Genomic DNA, 23,948 nt, shown 5'->3' with positions numbered 1-23,948 from the left:
AGTTGTGAGGGAAAAAATGCTGCTGTGAACATTCATGTAGTAATTTTTTTTGTGAGCACAATGTTTTCAATTCTCTTGGGTGTTTACCTGGGGTGGAGTTGTGTGTCATATTGTAACTTGTGCTTAACTTTTTGAGGTACTGCCAAACTGCTTTCCTAAGCACCTGCAGCATTTTACATTCCTCTACCAGTAATGTATGAGGGGTCCAATTGTTCCACATCCTTATTAACACTTGTTTTTGGGGCACCCGGGTGGCTCAGTCAGTTAAGCAGCCGACTCCTGGTTTTGGCTCAGGTCATGATCTCAGGGTCCTGGGATCGAGCCCTGCGTGGGGCTCCATGCTTAGCGCAAGTCTGCTTGTCTCTCTCCTCTCTCTCTCTCTCTCTCTCTCTCAAATAAATAAATAAAATCCTTTAAAAAAATACTTGTTATTGTTGTGGTTTTTATTTTAGCCGTCCTAGTGGGAGTGAAGTGGTTGGTATCTCATTGTGGTTTTGATTTAAGTTTCCTAATGACTACTGATGTTGAGCATCTTTTCTTGTGCTTATTTGCTATTTGTATATCTTCTTTGGTGAGATGTCTATTCAAATCTTTTGTCCTTTTATAAATTGGGTTATTATTGAGTTGTAAATATTCTTTATATATTCTGAATATAAGTCCCTTATTCAATATATAATTTGCAAGTATTTTCTTTCTTTGGTTTTTCTTTTTCCTTTTTTTTTTAAGATTTTATTTATTTGACACAGAGAGAGAGAGAGAGAGAAAGAGCAGGGGAGCAGCAGAGGGAGAGGGAGAAGCAGACTCCCTGCTGAGCAGGGAGCCCGTTGTGGGGCTTGATCCCAGGACCCCGGGATCATGACCCAAGCCGAAGGCAGGTGCCCAACCGACTGAGCCACTCAGGCACCCCTCTTTTTCCTTTCTTCTTCTTCTTTTTTTTAATTCAATTCCTTATTAGTATTTTTTTAAAGATTTTACTTATTTATTTATCAGAGAGAGAGAGCACAAGCAGGGGGAGTGGCAGGCAGAGGGAGAAGCATGCTCCCCGCTGAGCAAGGAGCCCGATGTGGGACTTGATCCCAGGACCCTGGGACCATGACTGAGCTGAAGGCAGACACCCAACTGACTGAGCCACCCAGGCATCCCCTCTTTTTCCTTTCTTGATAGTGACCTCTGTAACACAAATGTCTTTTATTTTAACAAGGTCTATGTCTCTTTTCTTCTTTTGTTGCTTGTGCTTTTGGTGTCATATCTAAGAAACCATTGCCTAACAGAAGATCATGAAGATTTACTCCTATGTGGTCTTCTAAGAGTTGTATAGTTTTAGATCTTATATTTAGGTCTGTGATCCAGTTTGAGTAAATTATCATGTATGCCATGAGGAAGAGGTCCACCCTCATCCTTTTTTTTTTCTTAATTTTTTGACAGAGGGAGAGACAGTGAGAGAGGGAACACAAGCAGGGGAAGTGGGAGAGGGAGAAGCAGGCTTCCTGTGGAGCAGGGAGCCTGATGCGGGGCTCGATCCCAGGACCCTGGGATCATGACCTGAGCCAAAGGCAGACGCTTAACGACTGAGCCACCCAGGCGCCCCCATCCTTTTTTTTTTATGTCAAAGATATATTTATTTATTTTAGAGAGAGAGAAAGAGAGCGGGGGGGGGCAGGGAGGAAGAGGGAGAGAGAGTGTCTTAAGCAGACTCTGTGCTGAGTGTGGAGCCTGATGGAGGGCTTGATCTCATGACCCTGAGATCATGATATGAGCCAAAACCAAGAGTCGGATGCTTAACAGATTGTGCCACCCAGGCTCCCCCACCTTCATTCCTTTGTATATGGATATCTGGTTATTTCAGAATCATTTATTGAAAGACAATTTTCACCCATTGAATTGTCTTGCACCTTTGTTGAAAATAAGTTGACTATAAATGTAAGGGCTTATTTATGGATTCTCAATTCTGTTCCATTGATCTGGATGTCTGTCATAATGCTAGTACCACCCTGTCTTGATGACTATAACTTTGTGGTGAGGTTTGAAATTGGAAAGTCTGAGTCCTTCAGCTTTGTTTTTTTGTTGTTCTTTTTAAAAAATATTTTCACTATTCTGGGTCCTTTGCATTTGTTTATGAAATTTAGGACAAGCTGTTCAAATTCTGCAAAAAAGTGAAGAAGGATTGCACTGAATCTGTAGATGAATTTGGGGGAGTATTGCCACCTTAACAATATTGAGTCTACTGACCCATGAGCATGGGATGCCTTTCTATTTATTTAGGTTTTAAAAATTTCTTTCAAAGGTGCTTTTCTGGGGATGACTTTTTATTTATATTTTCTACTCCTAAATCATTTTCTTTTACTAGGGATCTAGTTATAGTCCAGGTGGGAGAAGCAAATGAAAGAAAGGCACTGTTAAGATATATTCTCTGTTCTGTTGGAGATAGTAGACTTTGAATAGGAAATTGTATCTGGAGGCTTCATGGTAATGCCAAGAATCACCTGCCTGAGGATTGTTAAATCCTAGATCAGGTTACCACCAAGCAGTACTGAATTCCAATCTTTGAAACAGTTGAAAAACAGAAGTATTGCTTATCTCACTGGGGTTGTTCAGATTCTGAGAGGCAAACCAGTTAACCTTCTGGAGCACTAGATGGCTCCAGGATTTACCTTATTTCCTTTAAGGTTTATTTGATTTTCTGAATATGTTTAAAATTAAAAGAATATCAAAAGGCATATAGTGACAAGTCCTCCTCCCATCCTTCCCCCATCTACCCAGTCACCCTTCAATTTTTATGTATCTTTCCAGAATTTATATATATAGTAAATATTAATATACTTTTATCAGAGGTCTTAGAATGCGTATTAATTGAGACTTTATAAGAAATAAATTTATAGTAAGTAGATTTTAAATAGGATTTTATTATTATTATTATTATTATTTTTAAGGATTTATTTGACAGAGAGAGACAGCCAGAGAGGGAACACAAGCAGGGGGAGTGGGAGAGGGAGAAGCAGGCTTCCCGCGGAGCAGGGAGCCCGATGCGGGGCTCGATCCCAGGACCCTGGGATCATGACCCGAGCCGAAGGCAGACGCTTAACGACTGAGCCACCCAGGCCCCCCTTAAATAGAATTTTAACTGATCAATATGTGATCAATTTGGGTATTCTTTCTTATTAGTATTAGTGAAGACTTCCCCTAACTGAGTTAGGAGAAAATTTTGTTCTGCTCATTTTTCTTATTCCTTGACAAGGGGCTGTTTGAATCAGATTTGAACACTCTCTGCATAACAGATTTTGGCAAATATCTACATTATGGGGCCACTTGTCAGAACCTTTCTCTGCTTGTGAAAAAGTACATAAAGTGCAGGTTTGTTTTTGGCAGAATGGGCAAATGTTCACAGTTCTCTGGCTGAATCCCACACCAGATTCAGATTTAATGTGCAGTCTTATACATATGCTTAAATCTGAATCGTCATTTTTTTTCTCTGCACATGTAAATTTTCTTTTTTTAAAAAAATTTAAAAATTTTTTAAAGTAATCTTTACACCTAATGTGGGACTCAAACTCAGGACCCTGAGATCAAGAGTCACGCACTCTACTGACTGAGCCAGCCAGGTGCCCCATATGTAAATTTTCAACACAAGTTAACTTATACCTCACTAGGAATCTAAAAAAATAAAGTAGTATTAAATGTCAGAGTTTACTGAAGACAGGAATATTGGCAAACTGTGTTGTTTTTAAAGCATTTTCATCATATGTACATGTAACTTAATTTACACTTCAACCTGTATAAATTTATTTACTTTTCTTTTCCAAGAAGCTATCTATTAAAGACATGGCTGACTTTCCTGTCCCAGCCCAAGATGTGACTAGTGATGACAAACAAGGTATGAAAAGAATGAGTTTTATTCCTTTAGGGACATTCTACCCTTGTTTCTTCATCTACTTCTCTTGGAATGGCTGGCTTCTGGAGCATATGAGGACGGTGTTCAGTATATGAACACATTTGGGTGGATTAAGTAGTTCAAATAGTTGTCAGAAAACTGTAGTTTCTGAAGTGGTAACAGGAGCTTCCAAAGCCCCCTAACTCATTGGCCCCTTACTCACTGCTGACCCTCAGACTACTCTGACACTTTACATTGGGATTTGGTTGCACTAATTAGGAAATGACTGGAAGCTGGAAGAATTGAGAGCTTAACATCTTGGGTTGGCAGATGTGATCCCAGAACATCAGTATAAATGCATATTTGTGCACAGGTCTAATCCTTGAGGAAGTTATCTTCTGGAGAGAGTTTCTGTCCCTGGGATTTATCTTGTGACTTTGTGGATGCGAAGCTGTGTCGTGGAGCCAGCAACCATTTGTCTGTCTTACTGGGCAAGTGAGAAGCAGTACAGCACAGTTTTCCATGTTAGAGCTACCATGAAGCACAGAGATGAGTTGGCCTAGGAATATTTAGAAGAACAGTTGGATGTATACCCCTCTGCCCCCTCCACCAACACCACTCCATATAATTCTTTATAATCTACCAGGTCTTTCCTCATTCATTGTCTTACTTGGTTCTCACAAAACTGAATGGAGGCTAGTATGTTTTATCACCTAAAACGCAGAGATGAGTAAACCGAAGTGCAGGCAGGGTGAATCACTTGTTTAATAACAAAAAGAATGGGGATAAGAACAAAGATTTTCTAAGTCTCAAGCCAGTATTCTTTTTATTATTTGATACTGATTTACTACCCATGAATGAGAGGCTTATCTGAAGGGACTAAAAATCAGTGAAGGTATTTCAGGTTTTATTGTCAAGATCTGCCATTGTTGCTGCTTTGTATGGGAATTAAACATGAAAAATAAGTTTTCCATTAGGAAACAATAATTGCTTGCTCTCTTTAAATATTTGCTCAGGAGAGGCAGGCAGAACTAGACATTCTTTGCAGCAGTGTGTACTCTGATCACTGTCTTTACTAGTGGGTCTAAGCCTTGATTGCACATTGGAATAACCGGGTGAGGTCTAAAAATACTGAAGGCTGCATCTCACTCCCAGAGAGATTCTGATGTCCTTGGTCTGGGTGTCAGGAATGAAAGGGAGAAATTTCTCATATTTTCTGGTAATACTCCTCATAGCCACTAGAGGTGCTCTGTTGAAAGTTGGAAGTACTGCTTTGTTCCTTGTGGGATGAGAACCTATTTCCATACTTTAGGGGGTCTTTATTCTTTTACTAAGTGCTGTACCAACCTATAGAGGTTTATAACACCATTTTCATAAGTGATGACTAGGGATTCTTTGTTTTAATGTCATGTGCCTCAGACATAAAATTTTACCGTTTTTTTTCCTCCTTTCTTTCTCTTGTTAAGAACAAAACAAAACACGTCTAGAACAAAACAAAATACGTCTAGCTTTGAAAAGTACTGCGGATGAAGCCTTACCAAAGGATATGTCTGAGGATCCAGGTAGGAGAAAACCATTTTAATATATTTTTATGTCATTATTTCTAATTTAAAGAACCCAGTAGTTTCAGTGAGTAGAAAATTGGTGGTAGTATAAGTTTCTCTCTAAATATTTGCCTTGTGTTTTATTCTTTTTTTTTTTTTGACCATGTAGAAGGTACTTTATTGAGGTGATTAGGAGTGCCCCCAGCCCAGGCTCATCCCCCTCAGTACAGTCCCATGGGTGGAAAGGACCAGGCCTGTGGGTTGCTCTGGGCCACCACCTAGGAGAGGCTGGGCAGTGGGACAGGGGGGCTGGGGCTCCAGTCCAGGGCAGAGGTTCCAGGCAACAAGGGTGATGGTGGCTGAGGCATGGGCTGTTGGGGCCCGACCCCCCAGGGCTGCAGAGGGGGCGGTGTGGCTACCAGCCAGATGCTTTTCAGCAGGTCAAAGGCTGTTGGGGAGCCCCAGGCTGCCCCGGATGGCGAAGGCAACAAGGGCAAGGGGGGTGGCCAGGGACCTTTTGGCGGTGCCAGGTTCACCCTGTGCACCATGGGAGTGCTGCAGGTGTGAGGCATGGCAAAGGTGAGCTTCTTTGTCCTCTGTTGCCTCCTCTGCCTCCCCTCCCCTGGGGCCGGCTCAGGGCTGTTGATCCAGGAGGGTGTCATCCTTTGGCTTTCAGGGCCCTCAGGCTTGGTCCCTGGTAAGAGTGGCTGGCAGCCACGGAGCACCACGGTGAGGTCGGGCACACAGCCATGGCAGGCCTGTAAGGTGCCCACAGTGGCATCCCTGGCTTCTTGCACTAGGTTCCTCCTGGGGAAGGCCTGTGGCAGAATCAGCTGGCACTGCAGCTCCTCCAGCAGCTGCCCCAAGCCAGGGAGCTCTGGGGGACTGGGTGGGCCTGGGCCAGAGCCTCTGGGCACCTGGTTTTCCTTGCCCCTTGACTGCGGGGCCTGTTCTTGGGCCCACCTTGGGCTTGGGGAGGGTTTGGTGGGGAGTGAAGGGGTGCCTGGCTCCAGAGACTCACAGCCTAGCAGCTGTGCCACATCAAGAGATTTCACCTCATGGTTAAAGAGACCCCAGTGCTCCTGGCTCAGCCGGCCCTGGGTTATGACCACAAGCTTGGGAACAGTAGGGGCCACAGAGGGATCCTGACTGGTCACAGGAGGATCCTGACGGGTCAGTGGCCGGCGGCTGCCCATCAGGGCCTCATTGCACTCCCGCCTGGTCTTCTGACAGCGGACACAACCAGGTTTCTCAGGCTGCTGGAAAGGCTGGGGGGCTGGCCCTCGGGGGTCTATAGTGTCCTTCTCCTGGACCAACGAACCCCGCCCCACACCCACCCCACGTGGCTGTGGGGTACAGTGGCTTCTTTTCCGTAGTAACCCTAGCTCACGACGGACTGGGGTGTCTTCCGGGCCTCACGCTGGGCGCCTTTTGTTTTATTCTAAGGAAATCTTTTGGTTGCTTTTTACTGCTTCCCTCTTTTCAGGTATGAGAAGAGGGTGTTTTTTATTTTTGAGTTCTGAATTTAGGTTTCACTGATAGGATCACGCAGTTGAAGTTAGAGTCTCATTATTACTTTTACTGTGAAATTGGGAAGGCTTGGAGTTGAGATTTCAGTAAGCCATTGTGGTTTCTGTGTAGAGTAAGGAGCTGATGGGTAGATCAACTGGAGGCCCATGGCTAGATCAACTGGAGGCCCACAGTTGAACTTTTCCATTTCCAGAGCAAAAATCTCAAATGTTTTCATTAAACTTCACCACCAGGAAGGCAAGTAAATGTGCTTATACATGGAGTGGATTCCAAGGAGAAAAAGAAAAGTTGTGTTTGTCCATGTTCTTGGAGAGTTGGAACTGTGTCTGTGAACTGTGGAGAGGGCCAGGCCTGTGTCCTCAGCTCTCTTGATGGGAGCCATCACTGAACCAAGCTGAACCTAGCTGAAAACAAACTGGCTAGGGAGGGCATTACTCTTTGGATCTCCAGTTGTGAGGATGTGAAAGAGGTTGCTGCATTCCCTCATTGTTATCTTTCATAATATTTAATAAGTGAATCATGTTTGTTTTGGTTAGCTAGCTATCATCCCAGGCTTATTTGTTTAAAGTTGGAACAAAGGAATCAGTATAACATTGAGTCTTATGCTATAGTACAGTATTTCCCAAACACTAAGTTCATTCAAGGTTTAAAAGAGAGAGAGGGGCGGGGGAAGATAGAAGGAGGAGGGGGGGAGAGAGAGAGAGAGAGAGCGAGAGAGCGCACGCGCATGAATATGAATGAGAATATATGATTGATTTCGGTGATGAGGTTGAAGATTCTATGTGTTTAGGCAGCACCCCAGGTGATTCTGATGTGTGGCCTATTTGGGGAACCCCTGCCTTTAGGAGATGATGTTAAGAACTAGAAAATTGAGACTGTAGATTAACCATGCCTCCAAAAGTGGTGGGAATTCTCAAGCCTAGTTTGGGTTCCTTCATCATAGGGAGAAATGCTCAGTTTATGTAAAGACAAATGGATTGCTGGCTTGTTAGAGAATTAGACTTTAGGCTTGCCCTCTTATTCCATGGCAGAACAAATGCCTGAGGTCAGTTCTTTCCACCTCTAATTTCTGGAGCTAAAGTATGGATGCACCTCCGTTTTTGTAAACTTCATGTTAACGGTGTTAATAAAAGCTAGTTGAACTTAGAGAGTTAAATTGGTGCTTTTCCAGCAGCCTTTTAGGCTAATAACTTGCTGTTTTTTCCATGAGCATCATGTGTTCTCTGGAGCATGAGCTTCATTTTTAAGATTCCTTCACTGACGGGGATGGGGTCACCAGACAAATGCTACGAGGGTGTGCTACGGTGTGCAAAGCACATCTGCATTTGTTTCATTCTGCCTGGGAACATGCTCTGTGGCTTCTGATTTATTTTTCCTACTGCTGCCCCTTTCTGGAGTGGATATGAGGGAATCTGTCATCTGAAAACCTATTTAATACCCCCTTTCTTGGGGCATGTTTGGATTTCTTGTGCGAGACACTGTAGAGCTTCAACGTGGTGGTTTCTAACTCCGAATGTCTGTCCATGCCACAAGGACATTTCACCTCAGTTGAGTGCTGCCTTTTAGAGAATTAAACTTCAGGCTTGCCTTTTTATCCTATTTCAGTTTGCTGCAAAGGTGACATGCCCGGGATGTTCTAGGAAGTTGTCATTCTTCTTCCCTCTTCCCAGCTAAACAAGCTGTGATCTCCCCACTGGCTTCTGCCTGGATTCCAATACAACAAGCCCTGGCCATTTTTGCAGATACTCACATGCCCCAAATGCTGAGTCTGACTTTCAGGGGCTTGGAGGCTGATGGAAACTTAACTGGAATAGTGTTATCTAGCTTTTTGTGATCCGAAACCTGTGGGGACTTATCAAGATCTGCCTGGGATATATCTTTGCAGATGGCAGGAGAAATATCTCCCTGCCCTGCTCTTCCACAATGGGTGGTAATAGTGATGATAATAATGGTAATAGTAATGGTGATGAAGATGATGTGGGGGTGGGACTGTTGTCAGGGAATGGGGGTAATTCCTTGTCACATATTTTTTAATATGCCTTTACCCTTTTAATTGCTGAAAGTGTACATATTAGTGGAGTCTAATAGATTCCTTAGCTAACATCATATTCCAGCCGAATTCAACAGGGCACACTGCACAATGGTGATCTTTTTCTTGATGTCTGTAAGTCATGCTGAGGGGATTAGGCCTTTTGACCCTCACACTAGTCTTCAGACACCGTTGGTGATTCTAGCAGCTGCCCCGTTGCCAGCTGTCACCCCAGGGTCTTTACAGGGTAGAACAGTTTTCTGCTTCCATTACCTGCTCCCACCTGTACCTCCTTTGCTGTCCTAATGGGAACTAAATTTAGAATCCAGGTTTCTAAGCTTGAAAGATTAGGAACACTCTCCAACAGTAATATTTTGCAATTCTAAAATACAGTTAGTTTTCAAAGTACTTTCATCTTCTCTCTCCCCGTGAGAAAGGGGTCACATTTTTATTATCTTCATTCTGTAGATGAAGAAACTGAGGCTCAGAAACATAATAGTTACGGTTGTGGCCAGGAGGGACATGTAGGCCTCAGGACTCCTGTCTGGGTCTCCACCGCTTATCCATACCCCCACACCCCATCTGTCTGTATGTCTTATCTCTCACCTCCAGGGTTTACCACTCCTTCCACACCCATTCTCACCCCAGCAAAAAGAGATAATGGCAGTTGACAAAGGAATTAACGGTCACCCCCGTGGTCTGGTTTGGGGAACCAGACTTTTATTTTAATGTGGCCGAGACTTTCCTGACCCACATATTTCTGGAAAGCAGTGTGGCCTGAGGGAGAAGAAGGGTTCAGAGTCAGCTGTGGGCAGCCTGCCCAGAGGGTGGCCCCCAGCTTTGTGGTGAGTCTGGTCACACTGTTCACTCACCTGCAGGATGGGCTCCGCTTAGGCCCCTTTCCTTCGCTGCCTGGAGTTTGTGGGGTCAGGGGTGGCGGGGTAGCCACATATCCCTGCAGATGTAGGTGCATGAGAATGGGCAGGACAGGGCTCAAACTCCTCAGGCCTCCCATGCTTTTCAGGGCTCTGGCAGCATTTTGATGGATTGAAGTTGAAAGATGCCTGTGTTCTCAATACACCAAACCAGAATGCTTATTTTGGGATAAATGCATCTTTTCGGCAGCTGACCATATCTAAGGGAATATATTGCTAGTTTGCTTTGTGCTTGTTAGCATTTTTAGCTCCCCTTTCCTCTCCTGCTTATCTAACCCATGGATTTTAATGACCCTCATCAATCCAGGCTGCTTCATCCCAAGGAGGGTTTTTATCTTTAGGAGCAATGTAAAAAAGGGTGGGATAATTCACTGAGACATAAGAAAATGTTTGGAAGAATTTGTGCAAGCAGTATACAAACTATATTCTCCTTGTTCCTAGTTAGTAGCACTTTTTCTATGGATTTTTATGACATTTTATGATGAAAAATTTGCAGTGTTTGCAAAACCTTAGCATAACTAATGGTTTCTAAAGTTGTCTTCTGTAGGGTATTGAAAACATAAAAAAGGATTAATCTTTTTGTAAATGTTTCTAATTACTCCCAGGAACCTGTGATGGGAAAGTAGGCTTCATGGGTGTCGATACTGAGCAAGTTAGTTCATGATTTACATTTGATAAGGAAAAGTCTTATGGTTGATAAAATATTTTAATGATTTCACTCCGTAATATCCTCTGTATGATTTGGTCACAGAGACATAGGACACAAGAATATTTTCTTATAGGAAAATCTGTGTAGCTTATTTCAACTTGTGGGAGCTTTGATTTCTTGTGGTCATGCTGCTCTGGTAGTGTATTTTAAGAAAATCTTGAAATATGTAACCTGATAGATTTCTTCCTAGCCTTCAGGGGAAGCTGGTTCAAAATCAATTACTAGGCTATCATGATAGACCAAGAAAACCACAGGTCTGAACCCACTATTATACAAGTAGATAACCCCTTGAGAGGGTTTTCTTTTTAGACTGGAATTTCTTTATTTGTCAACGTAGATTTGAAAATAGCTCCTTAGTACTCTAACAAAAGGAAAAAAAATACTGGTTTCTCCTTCCTTTAAATTGTGCCTTTAGCTTTAGAAATAAAATTACAAGATAATGAAAATGTGGAGGCGGTCAAGTTCTCCACAGGGACACCTGTACCTCACATTTACCTGTTGATAATGTTTGTTCTGTACTAGCCCAGGTATTGCTTATAAACCTGTTCAACTGCAAAAATGAAAGCCAAGTAAACAACAACTAATCTTTGTTTCAGCCACTTCTAAGGATTCCAACAGTCTCAAAGCAAGACCAAGATCCAGGTAGTGTTTGTTTAATTTCTGCTTTAATGCCCCTTCTGTCCTGTCCCTGACTAGAAATAAAATCCCACAACCTGAAGCCCAACCCACAATTTCCTTTTCCTTCAGATTTGAAGCTTAGAATAGGGGTGAATTCACTTGTCATGAAGGGCCTGCTTGGAGCATGCAGTGCGGCTGGGAGACTCTCAGTTTTTGTGTTTATTAGCGCTGGAAGACGGTGGCTGCTTCTGGCTGGTCGCCTGACAAGAAGTGGTTTGTGTGGATATGGCCCAGTTGTTGCAAGATGATAAGGAGTAGAGGGCAGTAGTTTTGGAGAGAAGGAAATGTGGTTCAAAGGTAACACTGAAATTTACTATCATGACAAGATGGACACCAAAAAGTAAGATGCCTGAGGGATGAAATCTAGAGTAGGAAAAGAAAGCACTCACAGTGATTTTAATGAGGCTTGAGGCTTTAGGTAAGCAGTGCTTATGGTCTGTTTTATCCTGTCTTAGAGCTGCTTTTTGGCTTCACGGTTTGTTTGTTGTTGTTGTTTTTTTTAATAGATTTTGTTACTTGACGGAGAGACAGCGAGAGAGGGAACACAAGCAGGGGGAGTGGGAGAGGGAGAAGCAGGCTTCCCACTGAGCAGGGAGCCCGATGTGGGGCTCTATCCCAGGACCCCAAGAGCACGACCTGACCCAAAGGCAGATGCTTAATGACTGAGCCACCCAGGCGCCCCAAACTTCACGGTTTTTAGATCAGTAGAAGCTAGTAGAAGAGGGAGAGCGAGTAAGGCAGAGCTGCAGTTGACATCAGACATCAGAGTGGAGGATTGAGGAGAAATACGGAAACATTAATAGAACATCAGAGAGGGGAAATGGTGTTGGGACCACTCTTCAGTGGTAGACAGCAGTGGAAGACAGGACAGTACAGATGTGTTTGCTTTGGCTCTCAGTGACTTTTTTCTTCCTTTGGCTACTGAGACACATTCCTGAAAAAGTGAATTTAAATCTGATCATATTTTATATGCTTGAAATATTGATACTTGAGGAAACCTCGTCTTTTTGTAAGTCTGAGAGTTACCCCTTAGTTTATCTTTTATGTCTGGAGTTTCTAAATTGGGGTTTTGTTTCCTTGTTTATAGAAGATACAGATATCTATATTCACATTTTTTGAAACAATAGATACAGTAATCTTTTTGGCAGGAAAAAAGGTATAGTCACTATTTCTGTCTGTGGCTACCACATTTACTAATCTCTCTTTTTTTTTTAAGGATGAATGGATCTTTTACTGTACTGGCTTAAAAGTACTGGCTTTAGGATGTAGGAATAGTAACATTTATCTGCCCTCATATTATGAAAAACCTTTGAATTCCAGAAATCTGTTTATGTGTGCTGTGTTAACTGTAAATTAAACCTCACAGTTTTCTTCTGTTGACTTCCTCTCTTTCTCCAAGTGAATGAAAGTACAAAATTTCATGGTTACCTGTTCTATTATTAATATCTCTGGCCAACTTTTTTTTTTTAAGATTTTATTTGTTTATTTGACAGAGAGAGAGCGAGAGAGGGAACACAAGCAGGGGGAGTAGGAGAGGGAGAAGCAGGCTTCCCACTGAGGAGGGAGCCCGCTGCGGGGCTTGATCCCAGGACCCTGGGATCATGACCTCAGCCGAAGGCAGATGCTTAACGACTGAGCCACCCAGGCACCCCCCAACTTTTATATATTATTCTTTTAGGGATTGGTCTCCTGGTCTAATTTGGATGTTTTTATTTTCACTACTCCCCAGCTGGGTCTTTACTGAGACTGAGAGAATCAGATTATCCTTTATCTTCCTTTTTAGAATAATAAAACTTTGTAGAAATGTGAGGGAGAGGGAAAATCACTGATCTAACACCACTTATATTCATTATTTTGTTGATTCCCTGCACATTTGTATTTAAATTGGTTGTAGTCACAGTTTTACAATATCACTTGTTTAATATTCAGTTAGCTTTCCATATGAAAATACCAGTACGCAGGTTATATATGGGAATAGAATGGAACGAGATATGTGGTATGGGATGGTATGCCTAACTGTATGTGTGTCGATACACACACACACACACACACACACACACACACACACACACACACACACACACACACCATATTTTCTTTCTTGACTGAAAACTGTCACTAAAGCTCTTTCTGGCATAAAAAGTTCTTTTAATTTCTAGCTAGAGTCTCTGGTTTCCTTTTTAAATCGAGTTCCCATTTGAAAACTTTGTTGTCCTTTCCTATCAATTTCCTTTCATTTTGATTGAAAGTATCAGACCATTATTCCTGCCAGTTCCTGCATGCCTTTGCCTTGCCTGTCTTGCCAGTTGTTTTACAGGGACCACCCCGGAGCACGTTCCATGCCATTATGGCAGCTTTATGAAAGATTGCAACCTTGCATGACAAACAAAACTCTTCAGCTACCACAAAGAAACCTTGAGGGAATGATTCGGGAAAGTAAAAACTTGCTATGTCACAACCAGCTTTACCAAGAACTGAAGTTGCTGAATAGTAATCGATAGATTCTGATTTCATAAATGGCACTCTAATAGCTAAATACTAATAATAGTTTTCTGATGTTAATTTGTCCCTAGAACACATCTCCGACTCAAAGGTCATTTTGTTCTTTGACATGAGCGTAGCTGAGAGGCTGAGTAGAACGGATGTACAGATCCACTTCTTAGAAAATCATATTGGGAACTCATTCACAAACCTGTTTCTAAGCGATAATGTACTGAGTTGAATTAATTTAGAAAATAATTAAGTCTCTAATAAGTAGTTTAGCCACTACTGCCAAAAGATTTCTTTCCTGACTCATAGGCAGTATCAGAATATTTTAAAAATGGAATTTAGAAACAGATTGGCGTTTGAATTGAACCAATGTAACTTTCTAGCTATGTTACTTTTGGCAGGTTATTTATTTTCTGTTTCTTTGAATGTAATTATTAGAGTTACAATCTCAGAAGTTGTCTAGTTAGCCACTGCCTTGTTACAGATTGAGGGAGAAGGTTAAGAGGAAGCTTCTGCTTTGAAAATTTCCCCAAACTGGTATTTCTCATGGTAAGACAGCCTAGACCCCTCCATCTGATAGATGTGTGTTTCCCTTTCCTGAATTTCATTTGTGGCGTATTCCCTTGAGTCTCTGATTCTTACTCTCAGGTTGTCTGCCCCACTTCCATATGTGCCTGTCATCGTGTTCACATGTAAACAGGAGAAAAGTGCTGCAGTCTGTTAAGACCATGAAGCCCTTCTGTTACAATATGGAAGTGCCTGAGCAGAAGGCTTATGTGTTATTCTTATTAACAATACCCATAGAAATGGATTTGAATTTACTTTCTATCTTTTCCTTTGTGTAAGTTTAGGTCTAAGATATAATATGAACAGAGAGGTTAAAAAAGGTTCTGATTCATGGTTTGGGTTTGGACAGTTATTGCAGGTAGTGGCACCCAAGGGACAGTTGAATTTGTGGTTGCTTTGAGATGGGCCCTGGTCAGTCCTTTGTAGTGACTTTGACTTTTGTGGGTATTTCCATTTCAGCCCTACTTCAGAGACTAAAGCTTTGCTGTCTCCCTTCTGACCTTTCCTTATTTTGCTGCAGATCTTACTCTAGCACCTCCATAGAAGAGGCCATGAAAAGGGGCGAGGACCCTCCTACCCCGCCACCGCGGCCACAGAAAACCCATTCCAGAGCCTCCTCCTTGGATCTGAATAAAGTCTTCCAGCCCAGTGTGCCAGGTGAAGTGCTCCTCTGCACCCCAGTCTTTCCCTTTCCTGTTGGAGTCACTGGATGTGTGTCTGCCACAGAGGCCTTTGTGAGTCCACAGAACAAGCAGATCTGGCTGTTTCCCGTCCCAGGAAGGCCTTCGAGTTGCTATGGTATTCTTGGGAGGGAAAGCAGTTCTAAACCGATAGATATCCCATGTGTCTGGAGCCTTGCCCACACTCGTATGGACCAAGAATTATGAAATTCTGTACCAAGAGGATTAAAATACTTTAACCCCAGAAAGCCCACTGAGTGCATGACTGGGGTCTTGTTCTCTGTATCGTGGTAATTTGTATATAAGTAATTTGTATATAATTTGTATATTGTCTGTCATTTCCTGAGACGCTTATGCAGTTCTTTTGTGAAAGACCTTGGCGATCGACACCTGGCCAGATTCTTCCCCTGCATCTTATCCTTGTGGGGAAGATGCTGTGTCTTGGCGGGTTTAATGCTAAGGGGGCTTGCTTTCTAAATCTGACTGATGGTTAGGTGGTTGGTGGAGGGAACTAGGGCAAGGGCTCCTCCAGGTGGCCTGCTGAGGGCTTCTGGGACTGGGACTTCCTTGAGCCAGCTGCTGCACAGCTGGGCTGGAGGTGGGGGAGGTTGGAGGGCCCTGTCTCCCTGTGAAGTGGGAGATGTCCTCCTAGGGACCCTACAGAACAGCAGATGAGAACCATGCATGCCTTTGCTTAGCAAAGGTGCTAGGATGCAGCACCTTCCCAAGTGTTATTTTGGGAGCAGCAAGGGCCTTTCCACTGACTAATGTAGGCAAGCTATAAATACAGTGATTTCCTGGAACTTTTTCTCTATCTGTGTGCATTTTAAATCAAGCCAGCCTCAGATGCTAGTGATTTGCAGATTATTATCTTTTCTACAAAAGCAAGAAAAGACTCTCCTTGGCTCACACATTAGCATGACCTCTGTGTCCCAGCAGAGCTCAGCATGTTTTAGTTGTTCTAATAAAGTAGTCTCCTCACAGTAAAGTTACAGATTGTTTTTTAATATACTAGAGTCTGGAACTCTCTATGAAATTTGATTCTCTGCCATGAGTTCATCAGATAAAAATTTGCCTTGCATTTCCCCCCATACTTTGATCCAAATTCTGGCATAATTTCATAGTAACTGGTATTTGAGGTGGGAGTAGACATGGATGATGATGCTATAAAAATTTCACGTGGCTGGCGGATTATGACCCAGAAGATTTTTCTATGCATGCAAAAAGATTAAAACAATCTGGGCAGCTATCTTAATACGTTTTCCTTGCAAGGAGAGGCTGCAAGCGTGCAAGCATCTGTCTGGCCGTGCAAGCCTGCGAGGAGTGCCAGCAGTGCTGGGGAATGGATGTGCTCTGGCTTTTATGACATTGCATCGTATGCTGGAAGAGACAAGACTGGATTTGGAGTCCAGCTCTGCTGCTTATTAACTGTTTGATTTTCAGCAAGTGGCTTAATCTTTCTGCATTTCAGATTTTTAATCTCTAAAATAGGGCCAACAGTCCATGGAGCTATAGGGTTTTGGCGAGATAATAAACATAATCCTAATAGCAACATGTTTGACCCATAGGCACTCATTTGCTCAGAAATCATTGAGGAAAGGGAGTGAGAAGATAAAGTCCTTTGCCCCCCCCCTTGATCTCTAGTGGTTCAGGTCTGTGATCCCTTCCCTACAGTTCCTTGGTGGGCTCACAGAGGGACCGAGCCCCAGTTGCCTGCTGTATTACAAGCAAAGGACTGTGAAAAACAGAGTAAGTGAGGCTAGGTTGCTGAGTCACAGAGTGGCCTATGGTGGACTGATTATGTAGAGAAGAAATAGGATGGAGAGAAGATGCAAAGAAGCAAGAATGAAAGAGGGAAGTGCAGAAAATGATGAGATGGTTGTTACATAGGAGTGATGATGTTTATATAAAGGGAGGAGAAGGAAATAGAAGACTGTGATGACCAAGGGGAGGAGAGCACACAGAGAGCCCTTCCTACAGACTTGGTGAAGGATTTGGTGGGATTTTTTTTTTCATTTTTTTATTACTATGTTAATCACCATACATTACATCATTAGTTTTTGATGTAGTGTTCCATGAATCATTGTTTGTGCATAACACCCAGTGCTCCATGCAGAATGTGCCCTCTTTAATACCCATCACCAGGCTAAACCATCCCCCCACCCCGCTCCCCTCTAGAACCCTCAGTTTGTTTTTCAGAGTCCATCGTCTCTCATGGTTCATCTCCCCCTCCAACTTACTCCCCTTCATTCTTCCTCTCCTGCTATCTTCTTCTTCTTCTTCTTTTCTTAACATATATTGCATTATTTGTTTCAGAGGTACAGGTCTGTGATTCAACAGTCTTGCACAATTCACAGCGCTCACCATAGCACATACCCTCCCCAATGTCTATCACCCAGCCACCCCATCCCTCCCACCCACCACCACTCCAGCACCCTCCGTTTGTTTCCTGAGATTAAGAATTCCTCATATCAGTGAGGTCATATGATACATGTCTTTCTCTGATTGACTTATTTCACTCAGCATAACACCCTCCAGTTCCATCCACGTCGTTGCAAATGGCAAGATCTCATTCCTTTTGATGGCTGCATAATATTCCATTGTGTATATATACCACATCTTCTTTATCCATTCATCTGTCGATGGACATCTTGGCTCTTTCCACAGTTTGGCTATGGTGGACATTGCTGCTATAAACATCGGGGTGCACGTACCCCTTCGGATCCCTACATTTGTATCTCTGGGGTAAATACCCAGTAGTGCAATTGCTGGATCGTACGGTAGCTCTAATTTCAACTGTTTGAGGAACCTCTATACTGTTTTCCAGAGTGGTTGCACCAGCTTGCATTCCCACCAACAGTGTAGGAGGGTTCCCCTTTCTCCACATCCCTGCCAACATCTGTCGTTTCCTGACTTGTTAATTTTAGCCATTCTGACTGGTGTGAGGTGGTATCTCATGGAGGTTTTGATTTGGATTTCCCTGATGCCGAGCGATGTTGAGCACTTTTTCATGTGTCTGTTGGCCGTTTGGATGTCTTCTTTGGAAAAATGTCTGTTCATGTCTTCTGCCCATTTCTTGACTGGATTCTTTGTTCTTTGGGTGTTGAGTTTGATAAGTTCTTTATAGATTTTGGATACTAGCCCTTTATCTGATATGTCATTTGCAAATATCTTCTCCCATTCTGTCGGTTGTCTTTTGGTTTTGTGGACTGTTTCTTTTGCTGTGCAAAAGCTTTTTATCTTGATGAAATCCCAATAGATCATTTTTGCCCTGGCTTCCCTTGCCTTTGGGGATGTTTCTAGGAAGAAGTTGCTGTGGCTGAGGTCGAAGAGGTTGTTGCCTGTGTTCTCCTTTAGGATTTTGATGGACTCCTGTCTCACGTTTAGGTCTTTCAACCATTTGGAGTCTATTTTTGTGTGTGGTGTAAGAAAATGGTCCAGTTTCATTCTTCTGCATGTGGCTGTCCAATTTTCCCAACACCATTTGTTGAAGAGACTGTCTTTTTTCCATTGGACATTCTTTTCTGCTTTGTCAAAGATGAGTTGATCATAGAGTTGAGGGTCCATTTCTGTGTGTCTGTTTTTGTGCCAGTACCATACTGTCTTGATGACAGCTTTGTAATAGAGCTGGAAGTCCGGAATTGTGATGCCGTCAGCTTTGCTTTTCTTTTTCAATATTCCTCTGGCTATTTGGGGTCTCTTCTAGTTCCATACAAATTTTAGGATTATTCGTTCCATTTCTTTGAAAAAAGTGGATAGTATTTTGATGGGGATCGCATTGAATGTGTAGATTGCTCTAGGTAGCATTGACATCTTCACAATGTTTGTTCTTCCAATCCATGAGCATGGAACGTTTTTCCATTTCTTTGTGTCTTCTTCAATTTCTTTCATGAGTATTTTATAGTTTTCTGAGTACAGATCCTTTGCCTCTTTGGTTAAATTTATTCCTAGGTATCTTATGGTCTTGGGTGCAATTGTAAATGGGATCGACTCCTTGATTTGTCTCTCTTCTGTCTTGGTGGTGGTATATAGGAATGCCACTGATTTCTGTGTATTGATTTTATATCCTGCTACTTTACTGAATTCTTGTATGAGTTCTAGCAGTTTTGGGGTGGAGTCTTTTGGGTTTTCCACATAAAGTATCATATCATCTGCAAAGAGTGAGAGTTTGACGACTTCTTTGCCGATTTGGATGCCTTTGATTTCTTTTTGTTGTCTGATTGCTGTGGTTAGGACTTCTAATACTATGTTGAATAGCAGTGGTGATAGTGGACATCCCTCCCATGTTCCTGACCTTAGGGGAAAAGCTCTCAGCTTTTCTCCATTGAGAATGATATTCGCTGTGGGTTTTACATAGATGGCTTTTATGATATTGAGGTATGTACCCTCTATCCCTATCCTCTGAAGAGTTTTGATCAAGAAAGGATGCTGTACTTTGTCAAATGCTTTTTCTGCATCCATTGAGAGGATCATATGATTCTTGTTCTTTCTTTTGTTAATGTGTTGTATCACGTTGATTGATTTGCGGATGTTGAACCAACCTTGCAGCCCAGGGGTAAATCCCACTTGGTCATGGTGAGTAATCCTTTTAATGTAGTGTTGGATCCTATTGGCTAGGATTTTGGTGAGAATTTTTGCATTCATGTTCATCAAGGATATTGGTCTGTAATTCTCCTTTTTGATGGGGTCTTTGTCTGGTTTTGGGATCAAGGTAATGGTGGCCTCATAAAATGAGTTTGGAAGTTTTCCTTCCATTTCTATTTTTTGGAACAATTTCAGGAGAATAGGTTTTAATTCTTCTTTAAATGTATGGTAGAATTCCCCTGGGAAGCCATCTGGCCCTGGGCTTCTGTTTGTTGGGAGATTTTTGATGACTGCTTCAATTTCCTTCGTGGTTATAGGTCTGTTCAGGTTTTCTATTTCTTCCTGGTTCAATTTTGTAGTTGATAGATCTCTAGGAATGCACCCATTTCTTCCAGGTTATCTCCTTTGCTGGTGTAGAGTTGCTCATAATATGTTCTTATCATTGTTTGTATTTCTTTGGTGTTGGTTGTGATCTCTCCTCTTTCATTCATGATTTTGTTGATTTGGGTCATTTCCCTTTTCTGTTTGATAAGTCTGGCCAGGGGTTTATCAGTCTTGTTAATTCTTTCAAAGAACCGGCTCCTAGTTTCGTTGCTCTGTTCTATTGTTCTTTTGGTTTCTATTTCATTGATTTCTGCTCTGATCTTTATTATTTCTCTTCTCCTGCTGGGTTTAGGCTTTATTTGCTGTTTTTTCTCTAGCTCCTTTAGGTGTAGGGTTCGGTTGTGTATTTGAGACCTTTCCTGTTTCTTGAGAAAGGCTTGTATTGCTATATACTTTCCTCTTAGGACTGCCTTTCCTGCATCCCAAAGATTTTGAACAGTTGTGTTTTCATTTTCATTGGTTTCCATGAATTTTTTTAATTCTTCTTTAATTTCCTGGTTGACCCATTCATTCTTTACTAGGATGCTCTTTAGCCTCCATGTATTTGAGTTCTTCCTGACTTTCCTCTTGTGATTGAGTTCTAGTTTCAAAGCATTGTGGTCTGAAAATATGCAGGAAATGATCCCAATCTTTTGGTACCGGTTGAGACCTGATTTGTGACCTAGGATGTGATCAATTCTGGAGAGTGTTCCATGGGCACTAGAGAAGAGTGTGTATTCCGTTGCTTTGGGATGGAATGTTCTGAATATGTCTGTGAAGTCCGTTTGGTCCAGTGTGTCATTTAAAGTCTTTATTTCCTTGTTGATCTTTTGCTCAGATGTTCTGTCCATTTCAGTCAGGGGGGTGTTAAAGTCCCCCCTATTACTGTATTGTTGTCAATGTGTTTCTTTGCTTTTGTTATTAATTGCCTTATATAATTGGCTGCTCCCATGTTAGGGGCATAGATATTTACAATCGTTAGATCTTCTTGCTGGATAGACCCTTTAAGTAGGATATAGTGTCCTTCCTCATCTCTTATTACAGTCTTTGTTTTAAAATCTAATTTGTCTGATATAAGGATTGCCACCCCAGCTTTCTTTTGGTGTCCATTAGCATGGTAAATGGTTTTCCACCCCCTCACTTTCAATCTGGGGGTGTCTTTGGGTCTAAAATGAGTCTCTTGTAGACAGCATATCGATGGGTCTTGTTTTTTAATCCAATCTGATAGCCTGTGTCTTTTGATTGGGGCATTTAGGCCATTTACATTCAGGGTAACTATTGAAAGGTATGAATTTAGTGCCATTGTATTGCCTGTAAGGTGACTGTTACTGTATATCGTCTGTGTTCCTTTCTGATCTATGCTGCTTTTAGGCTCTCTCTTTGCTTAGAGGACCCCTTTCAAGATTTCTTGGAGGGCTGGTTTTGTGTTTGCAAATTCTTTTAGTTTTTGTTTGTGCTGGAAGCTTTTTATCTCCCCTTCTCTTTTCAATGACAGCCTAGCTGGATATAGTATTCTTGGCTGCATATTTTTCTCGTTTAGTGCTCTGAAGATATCATGCCAGTCCTTTCTGGCCTGCCAGGTCTCTGTGGATAGGTCTGTTGCCAGTCTAATGTTTCTACCATTGTAGGTTACATATCTCTTCTCCCGAGCTGCTTTCAGGATTTTCTCTTTGTCTCTGAGATTCGTAAGTTTCACTGTTAGATGTCGGGGTGTTGACCTGTTTTTATTGATTTTGAGAGGGGTTCTCTGTGCCTCCTGGATTTTGATGCCTGTTTCCTTCCCCACATTAGGGAAGTTCTCTGCTATAATTTGCTCCAATATTCCTTCTGCCCCTCTCTCTCTTTCTTCTTCTTCTGGGATCCCAGTTATTCTAATGGTGTTTCGTCTTATCGTATCACTTATCTCTCGAATTCTGCCCTCGTGATCCTGTAGTTGTTTATCTCTCTTTTTCTCAGCCTCTTTATTTTCCATTATTTGGTCTTCTATATCACTAATTCTCTCTTCTGCCTCATTTATCCTAGCAGTTAGTGCCCCCATTTTTGATTGCACCTCATTAATAGCCTTTTTGATTTTGACTTGGTTAGATTTTAGTTCTTTTATTTCTCCAGAAAGGGTGTCTCTAATAATTTCCACGCTTTTTTCAAGCCTAGCTAGTATCTTTAAAGTGATGATTCTGAACTCTAGGTCTGACATCGTACTAATGTCCGTATTGAGTAGGTCCCTGGCAGATGGTAATACCTCTTGTTCTTTTTGCTGAGGTGATTTTTTTAATCTTGTCATTTTGTCCAGAGGAGAATAGATGAATGAGAGAACAAAATGCTAACAGGTTAACAACGTCCCCAGCAAATATACTCTATAGAAATCAGAAATGACCTGAAACCAGGGGAAAAGAAAGGGAAAGAAAGAAAAAAGAGGAAAAAAAAAAGAAAAAAGAAAAAGATAAAAACAAACAAAAACAGAACAAAACAATAAAAAAACCAGAATATGATCAAATATGATCAGATTTGTGTATAGATCAGTGCCACACACTAGATTTTGGGCATATTTTGGTCTGTTAGAGGAAAGTGCCTCCTAATATTTAAAGGAAGAAAGACTTATATATGTACAAAATAAGGGTTGATACATTGAAGGGATGGAAGATGACTGTAAAGATAAAAAGTATAAAAGATTTTATAAAAGGAATTGATAAGAAGTTGTTTGAAAAAAGAAAGAAGATTAAAAAACAAAGAAGAAAAAGAACAAAGAAAAGGGAGAGAATGTGATCAGGCAGGAGACTAGAACAAAGCCATACACTAGTGATTTAGGGTATATTTTGATCTGTTAGAAGAAACTGTATCTCAAAATGTTAAAGAGAGAACAACATATATATATGCCCAAAATAAGGGTAACTACTATGAAGGGATAAAATATGACTCTAAAAAATGAAAAAAAATTTTTTTTTTAAAAAAGGGATTGATAAGATGTTGGTTGAAAAAGGGAAAAAGAAAAATTCAAAAAAAGAAAAAAAACAGTTAAAAAATCAACTTTGAAAAACTAATGAATTATGGTAAAAAAGCCATGAATTCTATGTGCAGTATTCCCCTAGCGCTGGCGTTCTCCCGTTCTCCTTGATCGTTAAACTTGGTCTTGGCTTGCTGGCCGTTCGTGCTAATCTTCTGGGGGAGGGGCTGGTTGCCGTGGTTCCCAAATGTCTTTGCCGGAGGTGGAATTGCCCCGCCCTTGTCCTCCGGGCTAAGCAATCTGCTCGGGTTTGCTCTCCGGTGCTTTTGTTCCCTCCAAGCTCTCGGTACAGCTTTGGAGGACCAGAGTGAAAATGGTGGCCTCCCAATCTATGCCCGAAGGAGCTGAGAACTCGGGGCCCCGCTCCTCAGTGCGCCCCCAGAGTAAAGCAGTCACTCCCATGTCCCCGGTCTCCGGCCGCACTCCGTGCTCACCCGGCCTGTGACCGAGTGTTTCTATCTCTGGCATCCGACCCCGTGTCGAGTCTCCAAACCCAGCAGATCTCTGCGGTGCGCTCTCGCGCCCCCCCCCCCCCCCCCCCCCGGGGAAGGAAGGGGAGTCACCCCGGCTCTGCCGCTTGTTGGGTCCCTGCTGGAGGAGCAGTGGCCTGACTGGGCCGTGGATCACAGTTAATGGCCACCCCGAGCTTAGAGCCCACGCCTCGGCTACGTCTCTGCAGCCGGCTTTCCTGCTCCGATACCTGGGAGCTCTGCTGCACCCAGGCACCCCCGGTCTTTCTGTGACCCCAAGGGTCCTGAGAGCACAATGTCCCGTGAGGGTTCCACCTCCCCCACCCCCCCCACCCCCGCTTAGCCACTGGAGTGACATCCCTCAGTGGAGCCGACTTCTAAAAGTTCGGATTTTATGCTCCGCGGCTCTATCACTTGCCAGAAGCGGCCGACGGAGGCCCCCTCCCCCGCCGTCTAGCCTCCCGAATATCGCCTCAGTTTCACTTCTCCGCACATCCTAC

The 23,948-nt window shown here is 42.5% G+C and overlaps 1 protein-coding gene and 1 pseudogene across 1 annotated transcript in view; one reads left to right on the top strand and one right to left on the bottom strand.

Moving 5' to 3' along the window:
* Positions 1-23,948, top strand: part of REPS2 (RALBP1 associated Eps domain containing 2) — a 191,663-nt gene that overhangs the window by 71,266 nt on the left and 96,449 nt on the right. Inside the window, exons 10-13 of the mRNA XM_088028580.1 lie at positions 3,802-3,871; positions 5,335-5,430; positions 11,212-11,257; positions 14,871-15,007. Of these exons, the coding sequence (XP_087884706.1) occupies positions 3,802-3,871; positions 5,335-5,430; positions 11,212-11,257; positions 14,871-15,007 (349 nt within the window). The remainder of the gene's footprint in view (positions 1-3,801; positions 3,872-5,334; positions 5,431-11,211; positions 11,258-14,870; positions 15,008-23,948) is intronic.
* Positions 5,634-8,467, bottom strand: LOC114200440 (proline-rich protein 19 pseudogene; annotated as a pseudogene).

This window comes from Eumetopias jubatus, unplaced genomic scaffold (assembly GCF_037043125.1).
Source record: "Eumetopias jubatus isolate StellerSeaLion01/CBP00866 unplaced genomic scaffold, mEumJub1_p1.0 scaffold_11, whole genome shotgun sequence".
In the NCBI taxonomy this organism is placed as follows: domain Eukaryota; kingdom Metazoa; phylum Chordata; class Mammalia; order Carnivora; family Otariidae; genus Eumetopias; species Eumetopias jubatus.
Note: the sequence above shows the minus strand (reverse complement) of the source record. Positions and strands in the feature narration are given on the sequence as shown.